Source organism: Symphodus melops (genome assembly GCF_947650265.1).
Source record: "Symphodus melops genome assembly, chromosome: 15".
Classification (NCBI taxonomy): domain Eukaryota; kingdom Metazoa; phylum Chordata; class Actinopteri; order Labriformes; family Labridae; genus Symphodus; species Symphodus melops.
The window spans coordinates 13,638,675-13,659,646 of NC_136705.1; the positions used below are offsets into that span (position 1 = coordinate 13,638,675).

Genomic DNA, 20,972 nt, shown 5'->3' on the forward strand with positions numbered 1-20,972 from the left:
GAGGGAAAGGAGAAGTGCTACAAGGAGGAAGAAAGAAGGGAAGAGGAAGAGGTGAAGAAGGGAAGATAAGATGAGTGAAATGAGTTAGGAGAGGAGGAGAAGAGCAGCAGCACAGAAAGGAGAAGGAGAGGAAGGAAGGAGAAGGACAAACAGCAGAAAGATGAGTCACGAGTGCTGGGAAAAAGAAGGACAGAGGCTGAAGAAGGATAACAGAGGTGAATGAAGAAAACATTCAGAGAGAGAGAGAAGCAGAATCCAGCAAAACAAGGTCACTGCCTTGCCGAGCTGAACGTTTGATTAAAAAAAATAAAAAATAAATAAAATGCTCTCAAAAGGCGAAGCCTGATAAGGTCACAGGTTACCTCCGGCTCAGGGTCATCATCATCAAAGTCGTTGAAGGTGCTGTGGTCGGGGTTGTTGGCTTTGTCCAGCAGCTCTATGGCCAGAGTCCTGCTGAGAGGCTGCGACACAAACGGGTGCTGGGAGACAGAGACAGAGTCAGTCTGAGCAATATCTGAACGACCCAGGATTAATAAACCATAAACGTCTTTGCCTCTTTTGCCCTTACATGTCCTTAAATTACAGTTTAAAAATGCAAAGTGTAAAAGCATCCAGTCGGATTGTTTTAGAGAGGTTCATTGCTCACCTGCAGCAGTTTCTCAGCTGTGGGCCTCTTCTTTGGGTTCTTGGTGAGGGCCAGTTTGACAAAATGGTGGAAGTTATTTGTCCTGTGGTCCGGGGAAGAGACGGATACAGACAACGATGTGAATAAAGCGTCCAAAGTAAACTAAGCTCAGATGGCTGAAAACAGTCAAAAACAAACGAGTCGACAAGGGCGTCTGTGTCTTACCACTTGAGTTTATCTTTCAACTTAGGAGGCTGGAAATTACTCTTGGTCATTAGGAAGAGAGCCCTGTGGGGAAACAAGAGTGATAGCATTAAGCCTCAGGTCTCCAGAGCACTGTTAAAAATGTTTTTTGAAAAAAAGTGCTGCCATTGTAGAGTCCTTTAACTCTGCCATAAGTTGAAATAGAGCAGGACTTTGTGTAATGAACGCTGGCAGACTGTTTCCCTTCATGGGCAGGTTCACACAGCTATCGTCACACATTCCTCGGCCTACCTCATGGGGTGCAGGTCAAACATGGGGGGCTGCAGTTCAGCCAGCTCTATGGCAGTGATGCCCACAGCCCAGATATCACACAGCTGGTTGTAACCTCCTTTCCTCTCCACCGCTGCTACTTCTGGAGCCATCCTGTGGAGAGGTGGGGATGGAGGAACACAGAGAGAGACACAGAGAGGTGGAGAGATGCAAAGAGAGCATGAAAAAAACGTCAATATATACACACACACACACACACACAAAAAACACATTTTTGTTGAGTACTACGTAAAACACTTTAATTGGAGACACTCAAGGCCAATTTGTTTATTTTCTGGGGTCGATTCAAAGCTTTCATTCTGGGTTTGCGGAGGCATTGTAATTTTGCTTTTTGAAAGCGTGCATTGCTGCTGATCTAAACAAGTTCTCCCACGTATAAGCAGCCAGTAAAAACCTGGTCAAATGAAGTTTAAAGAAAATGCTTGGGGCCTCTTAAATCAATAGAAAGCTAAATCTTGTGCATGTTTATCAAACTGTATGAATATCCAAAAGCCGATAAAAAAACAGATAACACGACTAACCAGTATGGGGTTCCAATGAACGACTTCCTCTTGGCGAGAGTCGCTGTGATCTGGGCCGAAACACCGAAGTCAGCTATGTCGAAAGGACAAAAAAAACGAGCAGTGAGAACGGAGAGAGAAAGGGTGTGAACAAATGAAAAGGGAGGAAAAGAGGGAATGTGATGAAGGGGGGAAAAAAATACATGAAAAAAGGGTGAAAGAGGAAGAACCCGAGATAGTGTGTGTCGAGGTGGAGAAAAGAGGAGCGAGGGAAACAGAGTCAGTGAATGAGGCCAGTCAGATTCAGCGTATGGAAGCAGAAGGTGATAGCAGGAGCCGTGCGTGATCCGCTCACCTAGTTTAACGTAACCGTTGTCTGTCAGGAGGATGTTGGCTCCCTGTCAGAGACAAACACAGCACGCATCAGAACCCAAGACAAGAAATCACATTTCATTTCAACTGACCGTAAGTGAATTCAGGAGAGTCATTTTGTTGAAACATGATTCACAATACGAGGATCCATTTCTCTTGTATTCTTATTGGTTACCAAGTTAATAATTATCTGATCCATAATTGACGGAGCGTTCTGAGGGAGCTGGTTTCTACAGGCTCATAAACCCCCTCTGGTGCTTGATTTATCTTATATTTTGGCCGAAGCTCAGCACAGATGTTTCATTCAGAGCACAGGGGATGTTTGAAAAGGTGAAAAAGGGTTTAATATGACTCCTTTAAGACTGAAGTTTGACTGACGTGTTTACTCACCTTGATGTCTCTGTGCATTTTGCCTTTGTTGTGTAAGTAGTACAAACCCTGCAGACACAAGCACACAGAAAGTTAGACAGGAAACAGCCATGTGACCAGAGAAAAAACCTTGAACAGAATCACAGACAGCAGGTCAATTCTTAAACACCGCAAATAAAGACATTCAGATATTTGTTTCCCATAAAGCAGCTGATGGAAGAGAGGAAAATCTGTTCCAAGTGATTGATTGGCTCAGCTGTACCAAATGTTTAAATCATAATATCATCTGTGCCTCTGCTGGAAAAGACACTTTCAATAGTGAAATTAAATGTATTTCTATGAGCAGACAGTTTGATCTTCAAATCAAGAAATATCAAAATTTAACTAACTGAAAAGCAAGTTTTATAATAAGAGCCAACAACCTGTAAATATCATTTTTGGACTTTTTGTTGTAGAACGCACTATAAAAGATATGACAACAATAACATGAACATTGTAAACAATAAATGTAGTTTATACTCTACCTGTAGGGTCTCCCGTGACATGTAGGCGATCTGTGACTCTGACAAAGGCCCAGTAACTAAAGGTGGGGGGAGAGAGAGAGAGAGAGAGGATGGATAACAGTGTGAGAAAAGGTGCAATCAAAACACAGCAATGCTATCATCAAATGTGTGTGTGTGTGTGCATGTCGGCCTTACTGTGATAGATATCCTGCAGAGAACCTCCTCCACAGTACTCCATACTGATCCATAACTTATCTCTCCTGCGCACACAGGGAGCACTGAGTTAATACAAACATACACACTTCTCACTCGAGTCTTTTCTTTTCTCTCACACACACAAGGTCATCCTTTGTTTTTCCTCTCTCTCTTCCTCATCCATGTTTATCGTATAATGTGTTGTGATGTCATACATTTTCACAGCACTCATAAGCACTTCACTGAACAATGGAAACACTCTTACCGGAGATAACTGCCGAAGTAGGCCACGATGTTGGAGTGTTTACAGTCCTTCATCATTATGATCTCCTGCTGGACGACAGCAAAGTCCTCGCCTGGACCAAGCACACGTGAACACAACATTGTTAACCTCCTACACAGTCTGGTGTCTCAGAAAATTCTGTTTTTCATGATATCCTTGTGCCGGATTACGTTTGTGAGAGAGGTAAAACACAATTTTAATCTGTTACTTCTGAAATGCACAGGGAAACCAGCAGAGGAGACAGGGGGAGGCATATGATGCACGGAGGGAGAGAGAGAGAGAGAGAGAGAGAGAGAGAGAGAGAGAGAGAGAGAGAGAGAGAGAGAGAGAGAGAGAGAGTCTGGAAAGAAGGTTTTGTGAATATTTGAAAGACAAAAAAACTGAAGGAGAAAAATATCAGGGGGTGACCAAGAGGAGACGGACGGAGGAGCTATAGAGACAAAAAAAAAAAGACGCTCCGAGATGCAGAAAGAAAGTTCTCACCTGGCTCCAGCTTGATGACTTTGATAGCAGCCAGCTCTCCTGTGTTCACATTACGAGCCTACAGGAGGAGACGTCAAAACAAAGTGAGTCATAAGAATCTCAGAAACGTACAGTACATCAAACATTTAGCAACAACATTCGATAAAGCTTATTTTGGTAAGTCAGATTATATAACCAATAAAGCTTTCAGTTTGTGATCCTTCAGGGCGACTTCTGAGGACAGAGAGGCTCCTCTTATCTCTTTTCGCTGAACATGTGTAAGACGTGTTTTTTCACTCAAAAAAGAAAAAAAAAAGAAAAAAAATCTGATCCTGCTGATCTTTGGACGGTCACTGAGAATATTTGTTTTGGAAAAAAAAAAAAAAAATGTCAACAAAAGTGCTGTTAATCACTTCGCCTGACACCTACCCCGCAGCGCAGCAGTTTTCAGGTACTAAAGGTCACCGGCAAGAAGTCGTAATGAATCTTTAGGCTGACATTTGCTCTTTAAGGTCAGTCAGAAGCGGTGAAGACTCATCACTGGAGCTGAGAGGTTGTGTTTCTAAATGAAACCTGGAAGATCACAAGCTGATCAACGTGACGTTCGTTAAAGTCAAACTAGCAAGAGTTCCCCTCCAAAGAAAGTTCACAAAAAAAAAAAGCTACTCCAGATAAAGTGCAAAGACTCAGGAATGTAAGAACTGCAACAGGAAAGCCAGAGCATGTTTCATGTATTCCTAAAAAGCAGGGAGTTCTGCAGGACAGCCAGGCAGATGTTCTATAAATAGCGGGCTGTGTTTACATTTAGCAGCAGGTTCTGCAGGGGGCAGAGAGGAATCCTATATGAAATGCACATGAATAAAAGATGGCCTTTCAGAGGGGACATGAGCGGCTCATTCTTTTTCTCAGGCCAAGAATGTGCAAACTATGACTGCGAGAGAGGAATGTGGGAGAGGAAGAGCCAGTGTGGGACACATGGAGAGAGGCTTTTTTTTTTTTACATGGACTGATAAGATGTCCAACAGGAGAGACAAAACATTAGCTTCAACACCCTGTTTGACCGTGATCTACGTCTGTTTACTGATGCTGTCATTATTTCTGCTTCGGATGGAGGGAGAGAAATGCTCCTCTGCCCTCTGTATGGACTCACAACACACATCCAACTATGGAGGGGAAAACTGTTTGATAGGAACATCCCTCAAGCTTGAGCTCTGGAAGGACGCTGTAGAGAGACTTAGTCCATTAGGTCAGCATCACATGTAAATGACGTCTCCCTCCGACATCTTTACATCGACTTGTTTTACCTGAATACATCGACAAAGAGAAAGACTAAATCGGCTGAACACGATTGCTGATAGAAAGTGTTTCGTACTGCTCTGGCTAGCGCCTGACTGATATTGGGTTTTCGGCGTCAATAATAATAATAAAAATTAAAAAAAAAAAAAAAAAATATCTGATCCCAAAATGTCAGCCCATATCTTTCTTAGATATATCTTCTACCTTCTAAAGATCAGCTGATAAAGATAGGTACACACTTTCTCCTCCTCCACCAGATAAAACCATTTTTATTTTTTTTATTTCACAGTTTAACAAAATGTTATTGGCTCGATTAACAAGAGTGCACGGAAACACTTATTTTCATACATAAATTACCAACTAGAAATAAAATCTGCATCAATTATACTTACGTTTAATAAACATTATGTGGGTACAAATCAGGAGATAAAATAAAATTAGCCGATACCAATAGGTCAAGGTGTTTTTTATTTGTCTCCCTGGAGAGAAATTTGTCTCAGATACTGGAACTATTGTTGCCGACAATAAAAAAAATCAAATATAAACAATTAATACAAATGTGCCTGATGTGATATACTAGTATCGGCTGGTTATATCAGCTGCTTCGATTAATCAGTCGGGCTCTAGTCCTGTTAATCCATCTGTTTTTGATTGGTCGATTCTCTACTTTCTTTGTCAGAATCTGAGGAGAAAAGTTGTTGCCTGTTTAATTACTTTGCAACTGAAGATGTTCAATACAATTAGAAGAAAGGTTTTCTTGCCCTGTCGATGCCGTTCACGTTACGGTAACAACATGGGACGATGCATAATGTGCCGACTGAAACAGGGGGAGGGAGGGGGGAAAAAACCCCCCACACCAACAAGGCAACGACTTCAGAAAGACAAACGTCACAATAGAGGATGAGACAATGAGCTCAAGGACAAAGAAATGATTGAGTTCTAATAATAACGACGAAATCAGAGTGGCTCCGTTTAGAGATGTTAGTCAAAGTTTGTGTGTTCAAGAGGGAGATCGAGTAAAGGAGGTGAAACAAAAGAAAGCCGTGGAGCGAGGGTGGAGATACAAAGAGACGCACAGAGGACAGGAGAAGAAGAAGAAGAAGCACAGACAGTCTGTCTTCAGTCAGCAGACAGAGCACAGATGACTCATAGCGCTCTGTGCCACTGTTAGTGGCAACAACACACAGCCTGACTCGACTTGACTGGCCGGCTCTTGTGACTGACTTGAGGCATGCCGGCGTCTAGATAGAAAGGCAGACGGACTGCTTAGAGTTTGATCACCACGAAGGTCGTTAAAGCAGCGTGTGCTCAGAACACACGAGCAACAGCTGAAAGACACACAACCACCCAGCGCAGTCGAACTCGCAGACCACTTCCACTGGGCTGAGCAAGAACACATGCTAGACTATTCAGAAACAAATGCAGAGCTATTTCATTCGCGTTTTAATCACAGAACAGATAAGAAATAACAATAATAATGAAATCGGATACCGATAAACCTGCCGATAGATTTTTTTTTTTTTAATCTATGTTTGAACTGTAGAGAATCAAAGTTCAAAAGCAGATATGAAACACTTTTGGAAAAGAGATGCAGATGAATAAAGACAAGGTAGGAGGTAACTCTGCGTCACTGCTCGACACTCCAGCTATATCGCCACATACTGTATCTGCGATCAAATTAGTCGATACCAACAGTCCCCTTGATACTCTAATATCGGCCGATATTATCAGCTGGCCGATTTATGGGTCCGCCTCTTTCCCTGATCACACGGAGAAGTCTTAAGCGGTGATTGAGTAGTTGACTTATCCACGATAAATCAAAAGGAACAGACGCATGGTAATGCTGCCGTCAAAGAAAAATCTCAGTTTACCATTTCCATATTAGAAAACGACATGCTGAATATTCAGATTTGATAGTCGTCCCTACTTGGGAAATTTGACCTGAAGAAACAACTTAATTATTAAAGTACAGATTTTTTCTGTCAAAAGAGGAATGAGTCCTGGAGACAGCAGTAGTTTATGTTTTATATGGTCAGATCAGCAGCCTATTGATGTGGGCTTCTGTTACACGGTAATGGAAAAAAAAAAGTCCGCTCGCATCCATCAGTATCACCTCTTTAAGGCTGAAAGTGTGCGTCTGTGTGAGTGCGATCAGCTCAGCGTGGCATTTCACTCTCTCCTCTTTCTGACCATGAAAAACAAACACGACCACGAGCCGCCATGCTAATTCATCACACCTAGCTTAAAGATGCAGAAAAACAAAAAGGTTCAGCGTTTGATGTGGATCTAAGACCGGATGCTCCTTTCACTACGACTTTTAACACTTACAGCTTATCCTCTGTTTGTGGTCCTGTGGGGGTGGGGGGGGGGGGGGGGCGGTCAAGTCCAGCCGGGCCACCTCCTCTGATTGACAGACTTATACAGAAGGTCAGGTCACGTCAGGGGAGCGGATCTCGCAGCAGAGAGGAGTCACGTCAGGTCACGGTTCATGTCCGAGGATTACTCTCTCGCTCGTCTTGACGCGAAGACGATTTCGATGACACACCAGCTTTTAGTGTTATGATCATGATTGTAATGCTAATCAGTGAAAGAGGCCTGCCTGCTACCTCACGGCACGCTACGTCTGTGCGTTTAACAGCGAGTCAGTCTTCAACATCAAGTAACTGGTGCTTATTTAGAATGTAGCGTTAAAAGGCCAGGTTTCTAGAGATGGGACAGATCCAATCTTGTATCGGTATCGGGTCCGATGTTGACGTCGTTTCGGACTGAAGGCGTCTATCCGTGATGTCACAGATCAAGAATGCTTGTCGGGCACATTAACAATCTCAACTCGCACAGCCTGACTTTGTTCCCCCGAAATATTTCATATGAAAGAAGTAAGTGAAGCCAGCAATACCAGGACTACATTCTGTTATGTGTTTTTTTATATATTTATATATAACGTTACAAATCTCTGTTATCATAACAGAAATGTACAAGGAAACGTTTCCATCTGAAGGCTTCTTGGTGATAACAATGTGACACACACACACACACACACACACACACACACACACACACACACACACACACACACACACACACACACACACACACACACACACACACACACACACACACACACACACACACACACACACACACACACACACACACACACACACACACACACACACACACACACACACACACACACACACACCCTGGGGCAGCAGTAGCAGTAGAAACAGTAGTTGGTTATTCTGTTCCTCTGACCAGATTTTTCCAACAGATTCCAACAGGGGACGGACCCCCCCCCCCTCCCCCCACAATCATAAAACACATGCTTCCCTGACCATAAAGTAACTCATGAATAAGGCCATGATCTGCCTTCTGTCTCGTGTAATGACATAACACAGAGTGACATGCACGCCTGCAAACTTCCGACACTTCTGATTGTTAGATGAGAGGTCAGATTTCCTCTAAAGGTAGAGAAGAGGTTCTGGTTCATCAAAACATATCTTAGGCTTTTGATGAATCCCCTGATTAACTTCTCGCCGATGACCTGAAGAAAACCACCAACCCATAAATCAAGTAAGAGAGAAGGCGTGACGTGCAGCCGTGATCAGCAATACCAGCGACTGATGTTTCTAGTCTAAGTACAAAGTTCATTTCTCCAAGTTGGGAAATAAAGCATGATACATTCAAAGGCCTTGTTTCAGTTTCTATGGTGACGGGCTGGTTGCTCCGAAAGAAAAAAAAAGAGCTGTGACTGCTCCAACTGCTCAGCCATTAACAAACGCATGGCCCCAGGAGGGGAACAGGTGAGGCGAGGGCCTGCATGCAATCAAGTGTTTTTACACCGAGCACACACCTGTCGTCTTCTAAAGAGCCCACTCACTCAAGCAAAACACACACACACACACACACACACACACACACACAAACACACACACAATTTAACAAAGTCACTTTTTCTTCTTCCTCCACACACTGCAAATCCATTTACCCAGAGGACTCATTCCATCCAGCATTCAGAACCTAGATAGCCCTCTAAATGTGGGCTCGGTCTGTGCGGCAATATGAGAAGGTTTTAGTTTCAAGTGCAACTTCACTCGGTTGAATGAAAATCACTGCTATGGAGCTTTGCTGCGTACAAGTCCAAATCAATTCAGGGGCGAAAGGCAAACCTGTGGAGTTGTTTGATTCGAGTCGGGACCTGAGAGGAAATTCAACTCGACAGGAATTCGAGCGTCATTTCATCTTGAGCGACTGATTCGAGCCGTTGCGCAAAACGGCTTCAGCGTTCAGGGTCGACCTGCCAAGTCACATGGCCGCAAACACTTTCACACACTCCTGCAACACTGACCCACCCAAAGTCTTCGTATGTGTACGGATAGCATGTCCCCTGCAGTGCGTGTGTGTGTGTGTACTGTAGTTACACTCTCAGAGAAGACACGTAAATGTACACTTCAAACCACTCCTTCACTGACCACACACCAGTGTTTCCTGAGAAGCATTCAGCTGGTATTAAACAGTTATTTAGTCCAGGCCAGCTTTGAACGCTCTATCACATGAGCACACAATCTCAAAATAGGATTTGACAATTGTACTTACATGGTGCCAAGATTACTGAACCGGTTCAGCAGCAGAGTTGTAGCAAGGGCGCAAGAGTCAACAAAGGTGGTGCAGGAAGAAGAAGAAGAAGAAAAAAAATGCCACAAACAACCTCAAGAGTTCCTGGATGCTTAGTAAGGAGGCGGCTTTTAGTATAAGGGATTAGAGCCATGAGAGCATTATAAAGGCCTTTTTAAAGGGGGCCAGCAAACATGGCTGCGTCCTCACCTATAAGAAGATGTATTATATTTACACTGGGTGGCTTAACCCTTTTAACGCGTCGGCGACACGTTTGCGCAGGCCGCACTTTGGATCGGCGTAATCATGCGAGCGTTTGTGCAATCCTAAAAAAAAAAAAAAAAGTTATATGGTAGGCTGGTTCGGCTGTAAAGTGGAGAGTCTCAGCTTTCAGAAGCCGTTGACATTTTTTTTTTGGATTGCACAAAACACTCACGTGATGATGGCGATCAAAAGTGCGCCTGTGCAAGCGTGTCGAAAAGCGCGGATATTTTGTTCTGATATGACATTGAAGAAGTTCTCAATGGACTGTTTTTTTTTAATTCAATTAACTTTGCCTAAAAAACACTTTAAACTCTGTGAACAACCTCCAATGTTGAAAAATTACACCAACATTAAAAAAAAAAAAAAAATGCAGTTCCTTAAGTGTCCACTTGGGGCTGGCTGTGAAAAGCCCCAACAGACACATTTACAGCAGTAACTGCCAACAGAATGCGTAAAAAAAACAAAAAACCTATGTCGGTCAGTTTAGTTCATCTCTTTATGTCACACACTGTCGGGGGGGGGGGGGATTTTATTATTTTTTGTCTCATTAGTTTTGATGTCGCTATGGCTAAGCGTTTATCCATAATTAGGGGCGTGGCTATTGTGACTGATGGGCGCGTGCGTTGAAGCTGCTTGTTTGGAGGTCTCAGCTGAAGCTCTTCGCCGTTTACTAGGATGACCGTAACCTCCGTTGACATCGACATTTCCAACATGGCCGTCGCCACCAACAGGCTTTAAAACGATATGAGGAGACTAGATCCGTGTTTTATGCTCTATATCAGTCCACCTTCTGCTTAGCTGTGACCGCCGTTATATGTGCTGCCGACAGCGCTAGGACCACTAAGCGTGCTATGGGAACCATTACGAAATCACCACAAGCGTTGTTTTTTTTTTTTTTTTTTTTCTTCCAGGCCGACACAGGTCGCAGGGCTCTAGCTTCAATGCTTGGCTACTTGATAGAGCGCTCTTTTTGTTCATGAGCTTTTAAACTTAAGATAAAGTCGCCTTCATGCACATGAGCGGAATCCAAAATGACTTCACGTGGCTATTTTTACTTGTCCATCTGGTTTTGTCGCTTGCCACTACACTGCGTCATTAACTACTATTCAACTAAGTTATCAAAAAGCTAAAGCACCAAAGGCTCCGAGACAAATTCCTGCACATCAACTGAACTCAGTGATCAGAACAAAAAGGAAGAGTGACACAAACAGGATGGTTTAATTGTGACTCTACAGCTGTGTGTGTGTGTGTGTGTGTGTCTGTGTGTGTGTGTATACACGTGAGGATACAATCATCTGGTTGTGCATGTCAGTATGCATATGCATTTGTGAAACAATAGGAGATGAATCAAACACACACAGCTACACACAGCTACACACACAGGAAGTGAGGAGTCCTGCATTCCTGTTGCACGGCTGCCCAGCTGTGCCACACACACTGAATTGCGCTCGGTGGACATTTACTTCTGTTAGAATCATCAGTCTGATGGAGTCTTGTGTCGCTTTAATGGAGGAACAAAAAAGCTCCAGGTTTCATTTCCTGCTTTCATCAGGAAAGGTGAGATTGTAATTATGCAGTTTGGAGTCATCTGCATGATAAAACTCTTCCTAAACTAATTGCTAATTGTTTCATTTGTATACCTTTCGTTTTATTTAAGCCTTGTTGGCCAGTGCCACGAGCAACCACGTCACACATAGGATGAATGTGCTGTTCAAAACATCTTCAAACAGAGACGCTTGCCCCTCATGTCAACTCCAAAAATACCCAAGTGGCTGAGATGTTTGCAGACCCACACCCCCACCCCCACCCCCACCCCCACCCCCACCCCACACACACACACACACACACACACACACACACACACACACACACACACACACACACACACACACACACACACACACTGCAGCCCCCTGAGATTGATGAAAGTCACGGACGGCGTCGACATCCCGGCTGGCTCGTCCGCGTCTTCGCTTCCTCAATGTGAATCCACGAAGCACTTGTCACCTTCAGAAAAAACGAGCCAGTCATCCTATTTCAGCAACACGAGTTACGTCACATTCTGCTGTGTGTTGGTAAACACTCAGCCTGTGCTGGCTCCTCTGCGGGGAAGTGAGGGCAGCGATTGCAGCACGGGGTTTTTTTCGTGGCTACAGAGCGACACAGAAAGCCGAGCTCAGAATAAGATGATGGAAGTGGGACGAATGCAAATCTGCAGCTCTGAAAGGGCCTCAGAGGACACCATGTTTCCCTCGAGTCTTTTTGGGTTTCTCGGTTTGAAGTGACAGGTATTGGGGAAATCAGGTACATTGCTGGCATCATGTCATCAGGCTGGGAGTGCGACTTCGAGTGAGTCAAACCTCTCCTAACCTCGAAGCAGCCTTTAAGGTTTGCAAATCGGAAATCGCTCAATGCTGATGCAACGCTCAGCTAATGATCCGTCTTCAGCAACACTTAATCATGGCCCGTTCCCTTTATTTACACTTGAACGTTCGCTGAGAAGTCTAACAGCTTTTATTCCACGGGAGTGCTCCTGGGAGAAATCTTCATTTCGCTGCTTTAGCACTCGGATTTTTTATGAATCAGACTAAAAAGTGTGAAACGCATGTTTTTTGGTGCCCTTATTTTCAGCCTGAGGGCTGTCTGTGAATGTCACCTCTCAGCCTCACCCTGCCTTAAGGCGACACTTTCGAAATTCATTAGTCAGAGTTCAAATGAAGAGTTCTGGTGCTCCTGGATTCAATGCGGATGAGGTGTCGAAGGATGCAGCCCAGACAGAAATAACCTGCTCTCAGTTCGGTCATGAAAATGTCCTATAGTTTTAATACAGTATTGGTCAGCTTGAAGAAAAAAAAAAAAAAAAAATTCTACAAGAAAAACAAAAATCAACCAGGCGCCATCTTTAAAGGATCAAACCTGCCGTCTAAAGGCCACAAGGCTAGTCTCTCCCTCGGCCAATCCTCTTGTCATTTTCTGACTGATAGAGACAGAGAGGAAGGGCCACAAACAAGCCAGCTCCAGTTCACACTTTGTTTCCTGCTCAAACATTCCTATCCAAGCCACAGATTTTTTTTTTTTTTTTTCACACAGCCATAGAACCAAATATAGGCATCACTCGGTGAGGTTTACCAAGCGCCCTGCTGCTTAGGAGCACATCTTTTAAAAACCAGAGGGGTTCAGGTTTGATCAACCTCCGACTGTGGCTCTGCAAAGCGAGTTACTTTGAACCAGAGCGTCGGCTTTCTGCAGGATTTCAGATGTGTGAAAGGATGTAAAAGAAAATCGATGCTAAATGCTAAAGGTTCCGTTCTGGACCAGTGTTGACACAATAATTGGCTGTTTAATGTTTGTGTCAGGTTAGTGCTGAGCTGCTGAAGAGGTGCTGTCAGACCTATATGTGGCAAGATACTGAACCTAAATTGGGAACAAACAAGATTAGCTGCAGCAGGGAAAGACAACGTTCGGAAACAAAAAGGTAGGAAATAGAGACTGGCAGCTGTATCAGGTCAAAGTCACTTAAACCCATCGTATCTTTAAGATGCATGCATACTCCTGTAAGTACCACAGAGAGCATGGGGTTGTACCAAACATCCTCGAGCCTGAATGAAGAGCTTCATTAAGCTCCAGTCTGCCGCATGCTTCTTCCTCACCCAGACAGAGAGACACAAACAACCAGAGTTTAAGTCTGTGGATGTTTAACTTGCTTAACCTGACTGATAAACGACAGAGAACTGGTGCACACATGGATCAGTAATCCAGATTTAACACAGTTTATTTCATCAATATTGAGAATGAGGCATCTCAATACTCAAAGAACACAAAGAAGAGTACTTAGTGCTTGAACTTATCGCACTTTGTTGTTTTTTTTTTTAAACTGAAATAGCGTGAAAGCCCCTTTTAAGAGGGACTCTGCTTTAGATTTAGAGCGGCAGCATGCTGAATGATGAGATTTACTTTAGTGCTCCTGCAGCAGATGTTACTTTGCTGTTCAAGTGATGCATCACATTTGGACTGTTATTTCTATGTTTCTACTCCACCACCTTGTTTTTATGTGGCCGTGTTTGAAACTGCTCCGTGGAGAATCACGTTGACACCAAGTCTAGCTGTGGTCGTACTGTCATCCAGGGACTTCCTTTCCTTGAGGATTCAGGCTCTGTGATCCTAGCAAAGGCCTTTGGTGAAGTGTAGGGCCAAAGATGATCAGAACTATATCACAACTAAAAAACCCGACAACTTACGTACACACACAAACATCTGAGTTCCTTACTTCAGATAACTACAGCCAGCTGATTTGAAAGCGTGAATAAACGGGGTTGAGTCTGGATATCACGGTTGTTGATCTCAGCGCTTCTTCCCGAGCAGGCAGCTGTCACTTTGTGTCACGGCGAGAAACAGACTGTTTACACAAATTCAACAAAAACCTCTGCTGCAGCACGACTCAGAGTGACACAAGGAACGTTTCTTGTTCGTCCCCCAAACGAAACAGATCTCCGTTTGTCTTTGTTTTGTCAAAATGTTCTCACGAAACCGCAAAGAGCCTGGTTAGCCTCCCGATGCTAATCGTGCTAGACAGTGCGTCCGTTCTCGGACAGCTAACAGAGCTAACATCGGATAAGCCTCCACAAGTCGTTCTTCGTTATCATTTACGGTAAAAAAAAAAATAATAAAATAAAATAAAAATACCTGCATAATAGAGAAGATTATCTCAATCCACTGCATGTAAACGTGCAAATCGCGGTCATTTATTTTGTATTCGACCCACTTGAAGTCAATATTATGTCTTATCGACAAAGTCACAATTAAGCAGCAAAGCATCAATAGTCCGTTAACATTTAACGTCAACATTAGCTGCGGTGTAAATACATTTTTATAAAGATAATTTATTTTATGTTAAACTGCGTGTCCAAAATGTCGACATGTAGTCGGAGAGAATGGAAAAAAAACAATAACACTAACAAAACATCCGCTGTGCGTCCGATAATGGAACTAGTACTTAGTGGCCGCTTATAAACTGCAAAAGTAAACATCCGAACGGGAAATCGTGGTTCGCCATCAGGGAAAGGAAATGGCTACATGATTATGTTTCTATTGATTTGACAACATTGATGAGCTGCATGGTAGAGTAATAGATGTGTAACCAATTCGTGTCCGATAATGGAAACGTGTGGCTGCTTCTGTCTCTGCAGTTTTACCTTGTACACATCTCCGTATGTGCCGCTTCCTATCCTCTGGATCAGCTCGAAATCCTCCTGCGGATTCCTCCGGGACAGGTCGACACTGGAGTTCATCATTTCCACTGCCGATCACGGCGCTGAACGCGCGCGGTGTATGAACCCCAACAATATTAGAAAACAAATTATTCCCGAAAAAAACATACGGCGTCAGAAACTCCCAGCCCGAATCCAATGCAACTCCAACATGGCTGCCACTGCGCATTGAGCATGCGCAATGGACATGATGGCGTATCCTCTCCAAGGGGTCTGGCCCGGTCGGGGCAGATACAGCTAACACATTTTAGAATGGTTACTTCTAAACATGAACATGTATCATTAAGAATATGAAAAATATTCCAACAAGGCTGTATTGAATTACTAAATAAAAGTAAGAGGCCAGAGAAAGCAGCTTTTACCGGATGTTAACTTCTAATATTAATTTCACTTGATCAATTTAAACACTTTTAAATCCATGCTTTGAGGATGAAGCATAAATTGTACACTAAAATAGTGTGACGCCATGTTTTGTAAAACACATGCGGTATTAAACACTGAAAGTAAAGCTAGTGGGGAAACACTAAACCCCAGTTGGCCTTGTATGTCCCCTTTAATGTAAAACTGGGCTAAGTAGGGCTAAACAGCGGCAGATGGCAACATTCAGCCTATGCTCTGTCTGTTCCAGGCTGAACAATAGTGCCATCACACCGAAATGTGTTTCTTTTAACAGGAGAAGCCTGAATATATTGCACCTTCTTCTTGTCTCATTCCTCTATTGGTGCAGGCAACATGCAGTTAGCGCCTCGGTCATTCAGTCTGTCTAAAGTGCAGTGGTTATGTTTCACATTTCTTAATGAACTCAGAAACTGCAGTTTATGTTGATCAAATCTCACATTATATCACCTAAATTGTGTTATTTTTAAAGCACCTGACTTATTCATTGGAAGCAGAAAGTTATCCTGAAAATAATTTAACAAAGTAACTTTTGGAAATGGCAGTGCTCCAAAATTTGAGGATTTAAAGAGCTCTATTTTACCAAAGCAATTTTCTTTATTTGTAAACCATTTAGTTCTCCACAAAGACAGATTGAGAAGTCTACAAACTTCTAACCTGTGCGAATAACATATTGAGAATAAACCTGTTCTTCAAAGCACCCTACACAACAATTTTTCCCTTCAGGAAAAATAATTTAAAATAGATTAAGAACATAAATCAAGGCATTGCCCATATATTTTCAACTTATTTGCGATTGGGTGGTGGTTGAACAAAAAAAAAAAAAGACAATTGTATCTAAGTTTTAATATCAACATTTTAAAAAGGAACTCAAAAAGTAACAATTACTTTCCCCATCTAGTTTCCCAACTCAGATCGAGTGTCTAACTTTACATATTTATGAATAAGTCCATCAATCGCCCCTAAGCTAACCCTATAAGTAGCTTCGTGCTTCAAGGAAGAGCGATGGAGAGGAGCATCTGTTTCCTCTGTGGGTGCTGAAATGATGTCTTGGTGGATTTGGAGAGTCTGCTGCTGCTGCTTTGTGGAAGATGGAGAAGTAGTCAGGCAGTCTTGTACCCTTGTTGCAGCCTTTGTTTCCTGGTAAGGTGCCATACTCATTTCCTTCTGGGGCAGGAGCTTTTTCAGGAGAGAGGACAACTGAGGACTCAGAAGGAGAACCAAATATCCACCGATACGGAGAACTCTAGACAAATGAACACAAACCAAATTAATTCAATTAATTACTATTGTTTTGCATAACTTTCCTCATCGCCTTACAATTCTGCACAGTACATGAAAAAAAGAGAAACAATGGTGACATTTTCTAACTCACTGAACCATCGGAAAAGAAACAATGAAGACAGACATGCAGAGGGACAAACCTCTCGATCTCAGTGAGGATGAGAGGCAGGTTGGCAGCCATGCTTGTTTTGGTGCCAAACTTCCTTCCAAATGGGAGGTCACAGACTACAGCATCCACACTGGCGCTGGGTAGAGGCAGAGCTGCACACACAGAGGGAGACACACAAGCCAAGAGGTAATTGAATACATCACAGCAGGCGTCACTGTCACCTCTCGCTCACTCTCTGGCTCCCAAAAACAAACAACTTCGGAGCCCCAGAACTAAATTAAGAGTTCAAGTTGGAAACATGGATTAAACAAAAGTCACCATCACATAAGGTTTATGTATCAAACTCTCTGAGACATTATGGCACAATAAAAGTCTGACAAATGTGTGTGTGTGTGTGTGTGTATATATATATATATATATATATATATAAAAAGAATGCATTTTGCCTTTACATCTCATGTTCATAACACCATGTACAAAGAACTACAGAACAATAGAGGCAAAACAAACAGGTTCAATGAATCCCCTGAGAATGACACACATTTAATGATAGGAGATGCGTGTGTATATCAACAGTACAGTTTGATTCATGTTACTTTGTTGTTATTCTTTGACCATCTGCCGTCAAAGTACTGCATATACAACCTTCAACGCAAGAAATGTGAAGCTGATTTTACTGAGGCAACAACTGTCAGTCTTAACATTAACGTCAGCTAAATGCTATACAATTTAAATTCTGATTTTGGCCATGTATGCGTACACACAAGGATTTTTTTTTTCTTTCCCTTGGTGAACTTTGCTCTCAAATGTACAAAGTAGACACATTTAAACAATATATAAACAACATATGGTGATGGATTGAACATTATATTGGTCATTTCAGGGATTTTTTGAGTGGATTTCCTACCCATGGATGAAGCTTTCAGCAGGTGCATCCTGTTTCCCAGCTCTGCAAACTCTACATTCTCATTGGCCTTCAGCAGCTGCCCATCATCATTGTCCATGCCCAGAAAATGAGCAGCCTGAATGTCCGATTGAAGACGATGAGTGACACAATAGAAGTGATTTTAAACTACACCCAACATCACTCCATAAAGTCAATGTGAATATTCAAACGTGCACGAATTGTGAAAGGAATGATTACTGCAAAAATATTATTGCATACAAAAAAAACAACAGTCATTACAATTCATGTCCACACATATGACCAAAACATATGTTTGTAATACTTTATTTAAATTCTGAAAACCTTTCAAACAGAAAATCTGACTTTTAAGGTTCGTCCATGTTTTCCACAGGTGTACACGAGCTCTGAGTAGACTTCTGTCCCCACCTTGTGTTCCTGTGCCGCCTCGATCAGAATGGTCCCCACTCCACACATCGGGTCGACGACACAGAAACCTGGCTGGAAGACAAGAAGGGAATGTACAGTATGTAGAGGTTATTAACAGCACACAGTTCTAATGTGACTGCAGAGCAATATGACAACATAGTCTCAAATGATGAGCACACAAAAAAATGTTATAGCCCATACCAACAAGCATGTGTGCATTAGTACCTGAATGTTAGCCAATGAAGCCATAGCCCAGGCAACAGTAGACCTGAGTCCTGTGGTTTGAATGTAGCTCCGGTTAGCCAGAGGTAACCTGAGGGAAAAACACACAGATGAGCTATGACTTCATTTTAGAGCTGTTCCACAGATTGGTTCTATTCATTTTCTAATTACATTGTTAATGTTGAGAAAAGGTTTCTGTCAATAACCTGGTTAGAGGAATCCCCAGGAGGCAGTGGTCGTTACTTAAAGAAACATTTACCTGCGAACGAGAGTGAACGGCAGATTCATTCGACGGTTCATTTTATTCCAATACAAAAGGAGCGTGATCGTTTGGACACAACACAACAAGGGCCGTCTACAATTCAGGACAAATGAAAACAAACAAACACATATTTAGAGTTTACCTCAAGCTGTGGATTCTTCAGGTCAGCTTTCCAGCCCATGAGTCTGCTCAGACCTGCTGCAATCACTTTGCTCACCTCCTGTATTAAACACAATATACAAACAATAGACAACTGATAAAAATATGACATGTGTATTTTCTTTCCTCGGTGCAGCTTTACTGAGATGAACAAACCTACGACAAAAAAAGCTTGTTTTTTACATTTTTTACTTGATTGTTCAATGTCATACATCTTCCAGGGTCATCAATACACATTTAAATTCCATTACCTGTGTGCTGAAGTACCGGGACAGAGATCCTGTACACTTGCAGCTGATCCTAAAAGAGACGGGGAGAGAGGAAGGCTGCAGAACAGTCTTATCTGTTCTTCCTGGAGTCTTCCCTTTATTGAACACACGCAAACACAAGAGGAGAGCATGATACACAGAAGCAATGAAAACAGCTGAAAAAAAGAGAAAATCTCTTTCTGATATCACTTCATATTTACCATTTTGTCTGCAGCTGTTACACTCCAAAACAACTCCCCTGCCTTCTTCTCCCTCTGTCCTACTTTTTCTGTCAGATCTCATCTCTTTCTTTACCCATTTTTCACTACTGGAGTCTACTACTTCTGCAACACCTCTCCTTTCCTCCTCTTCTTCTTCATCCCCCCTCTTTCTCTTCTTCGCCTGTGTCTGGGGTTCAACCCGGTTTCCTTCACTCGTGTCTTCCTCCCCTTTGCTCTCTTTGGCTTTCACTACCTCAATCCCTCTCTGTTCTTCTTCTCCCTGGCTCTTGTTCTCCAGTGTCTGCATGCCACTTTGCTTTACATTGTTTAACCTCCTGTTCTCCTCCTCCCTACGCTCTCTCGCACTTTTTGTAGACTCCCCGATGTATTTCTCCTCATTTTGCTTCTGATCTTCATATTTCTTCCCCGCCTCTGTCTGCCTTGTCATATTTCCCAGGGCACAGCTTGCTTGTTTAACAGCCCTCCCTCTGGCCGCCAGCTCCCCCTGCAGGCGGCTCCATGTCATTAACGCACAGGCCCACTGATTCCTGTCACCCAGAAGTCTTGACTGCAACAATGAGGCTGCTTTTCCTTTAAGAAATGACAAGAGAAAACAACACATAGGTCAATTTACATATGTGAAACAAAAAAAGGATTCGAAAATACCATATTAACTAATAAAGGCAAACTATTCAATGTCTGTTTGCTTATTCCTTATGTTCTGTTTTGTATCACATGTGCCTGTGGTTGTGGATGTGAAGGGTTGGTACCTGGGCTGGTGTGAGCAGGAAGCCACTGAGGTGAGTCTTGTTTCAAGAGAAGGAAGAGTCTCTCTGCAGTCTTCAGCTCACTGACTCTGTCGATCCCTGCAGAGGAGCTGAACGACACTTTACCAGGCAGCTGACACACCTGCACACAAACACACCTAGATTTCATTACTCTAAGTATCTTTTTAAAAGAAGCCTGAATTACATACTGGATAGAATGGTATACATCTTTATGGTCCACAGTAGACACAAACAGCAGCTACCACATTTAAATGTAAGGACTTGTTCTGCACGTGGTCAAAAAAAGGGTCCAATACAGTATTAGTTCCCAGACGGCTTTTACAGCTCCTGAAACATGTTGACACGTTTTCATAAACGCAGGTCTTTTTGCATACATAACATAATAATGGCCGTGTATGTCTCTTCACTCGCCCTGATGGATAAAAAGACAAGAAGCACTCACATCTCGAGCTGCCAGTTTCTTCTTCACCTCGTCCATTAAAAAACGCTCCATCCCATTTCCAGCCGTGCAGTAGTAGCGAACATCACTTTCGCCTGTGCTCGGTGCTGTCATTGTGTTGAATTATGTGTCAAGAAACTCTCATGCAGACCTGCACAAGTTTTCCGTTCCTTCCATCAGACTTCCTAAGTCGCCATATTGAAAAGTGTGTTTACACCGGAAACGGA

At 42.8% G+C, this 20,972-nt stretch overlaps 2 protein-coding genes across 10 annotated transcripts in view; both read right to left on the reverse strand.

Moving 5' to 3' along the window:
• The window catches only part of map4k3a (mitogen-activated protein kinase kinase kinase kinase 3a), a gene marked incomplete at its 3' end in the record, with an annotated part of 37,432 nt that extends 21,934 nt beyond the window's left edge, over positions 1-15,498 (reverse strand). For all 9 annotated transcript variants that reach the window (XM_079362361.1, XM_079362359.1, XM_079362360.1 and 6 more), the window contains exons 1-12: positions 15,210-15,498; positions 3,865-3,922; positions 3,364-3,454; positions 3,099-3,163; positions 2,925-2,980; positions 2,422-2,469; positions 2,015-2,057; positions 1,681-1,753; positions 1,121-1,252; positions 851-913; positions 647-728; positions 363-479 (exon numbers count right to left, since the gene is read on the reverse strand). In XM_079362361.1, the coding sequence (XP_079218487.1) occupies positions 363-479; positions 647-728; positions 851-913; positions 1,121-1,252; positions 1,681-1,753; positions 2,015-2,057; positions 2,422-2,469; positions 2,925-2,980; positions 3,099-3,163; positions 3,364-3,454; positions 3,865-3,922; positions 15,210-15,308 (927 nt within the window). In that variant the 5' untranslated portion in view covers positions 15,309-15,498. The remainder of the gene's footprint in view (positions 1-362; positions 480-646; positions 729-850; positions 914-1,120; positions 1,253-1,680; positions 1,754-2,014; positions 2,058-2,421; positions 2,470-2,924; positions 2,981-3,098; positions 3,164-3,363; positions 3,455-3,864; positions 3,923-15,209) is intronic.
• Positions 15,499-16,511: 1,013 nt separating this feature from the next.
• thumpd2 (THUMP domain containing 2) lies at positions 16,512-20,972 on the reverse strand. The gene is made up of 11 exons (XM_079362023.1): positions 20,749-20,972; positions 20,289-20,427; positions 19,519-20,109; positions 19,301-19,413; positions 19,033-19,110; positions 18,835-18,887; positions 18,632-18,719; positions 18,407-18,478; positions 17,981-18,095; positions 17,105-17,225; positions 16,512-16,926 (listed from the first exon to the last, which is right to left on the reverse strand). Exons 1-11 carry the CDS (start codon positions 20,857-20,859, stop codon positions 16,578-16,580), a joined length of 1,830 nt encoding a protein of 609 aa, XP_079218149.1. The 5' UTR covers positions 20,860-20,972; the 3' UTR covers positions 16,512-16,577.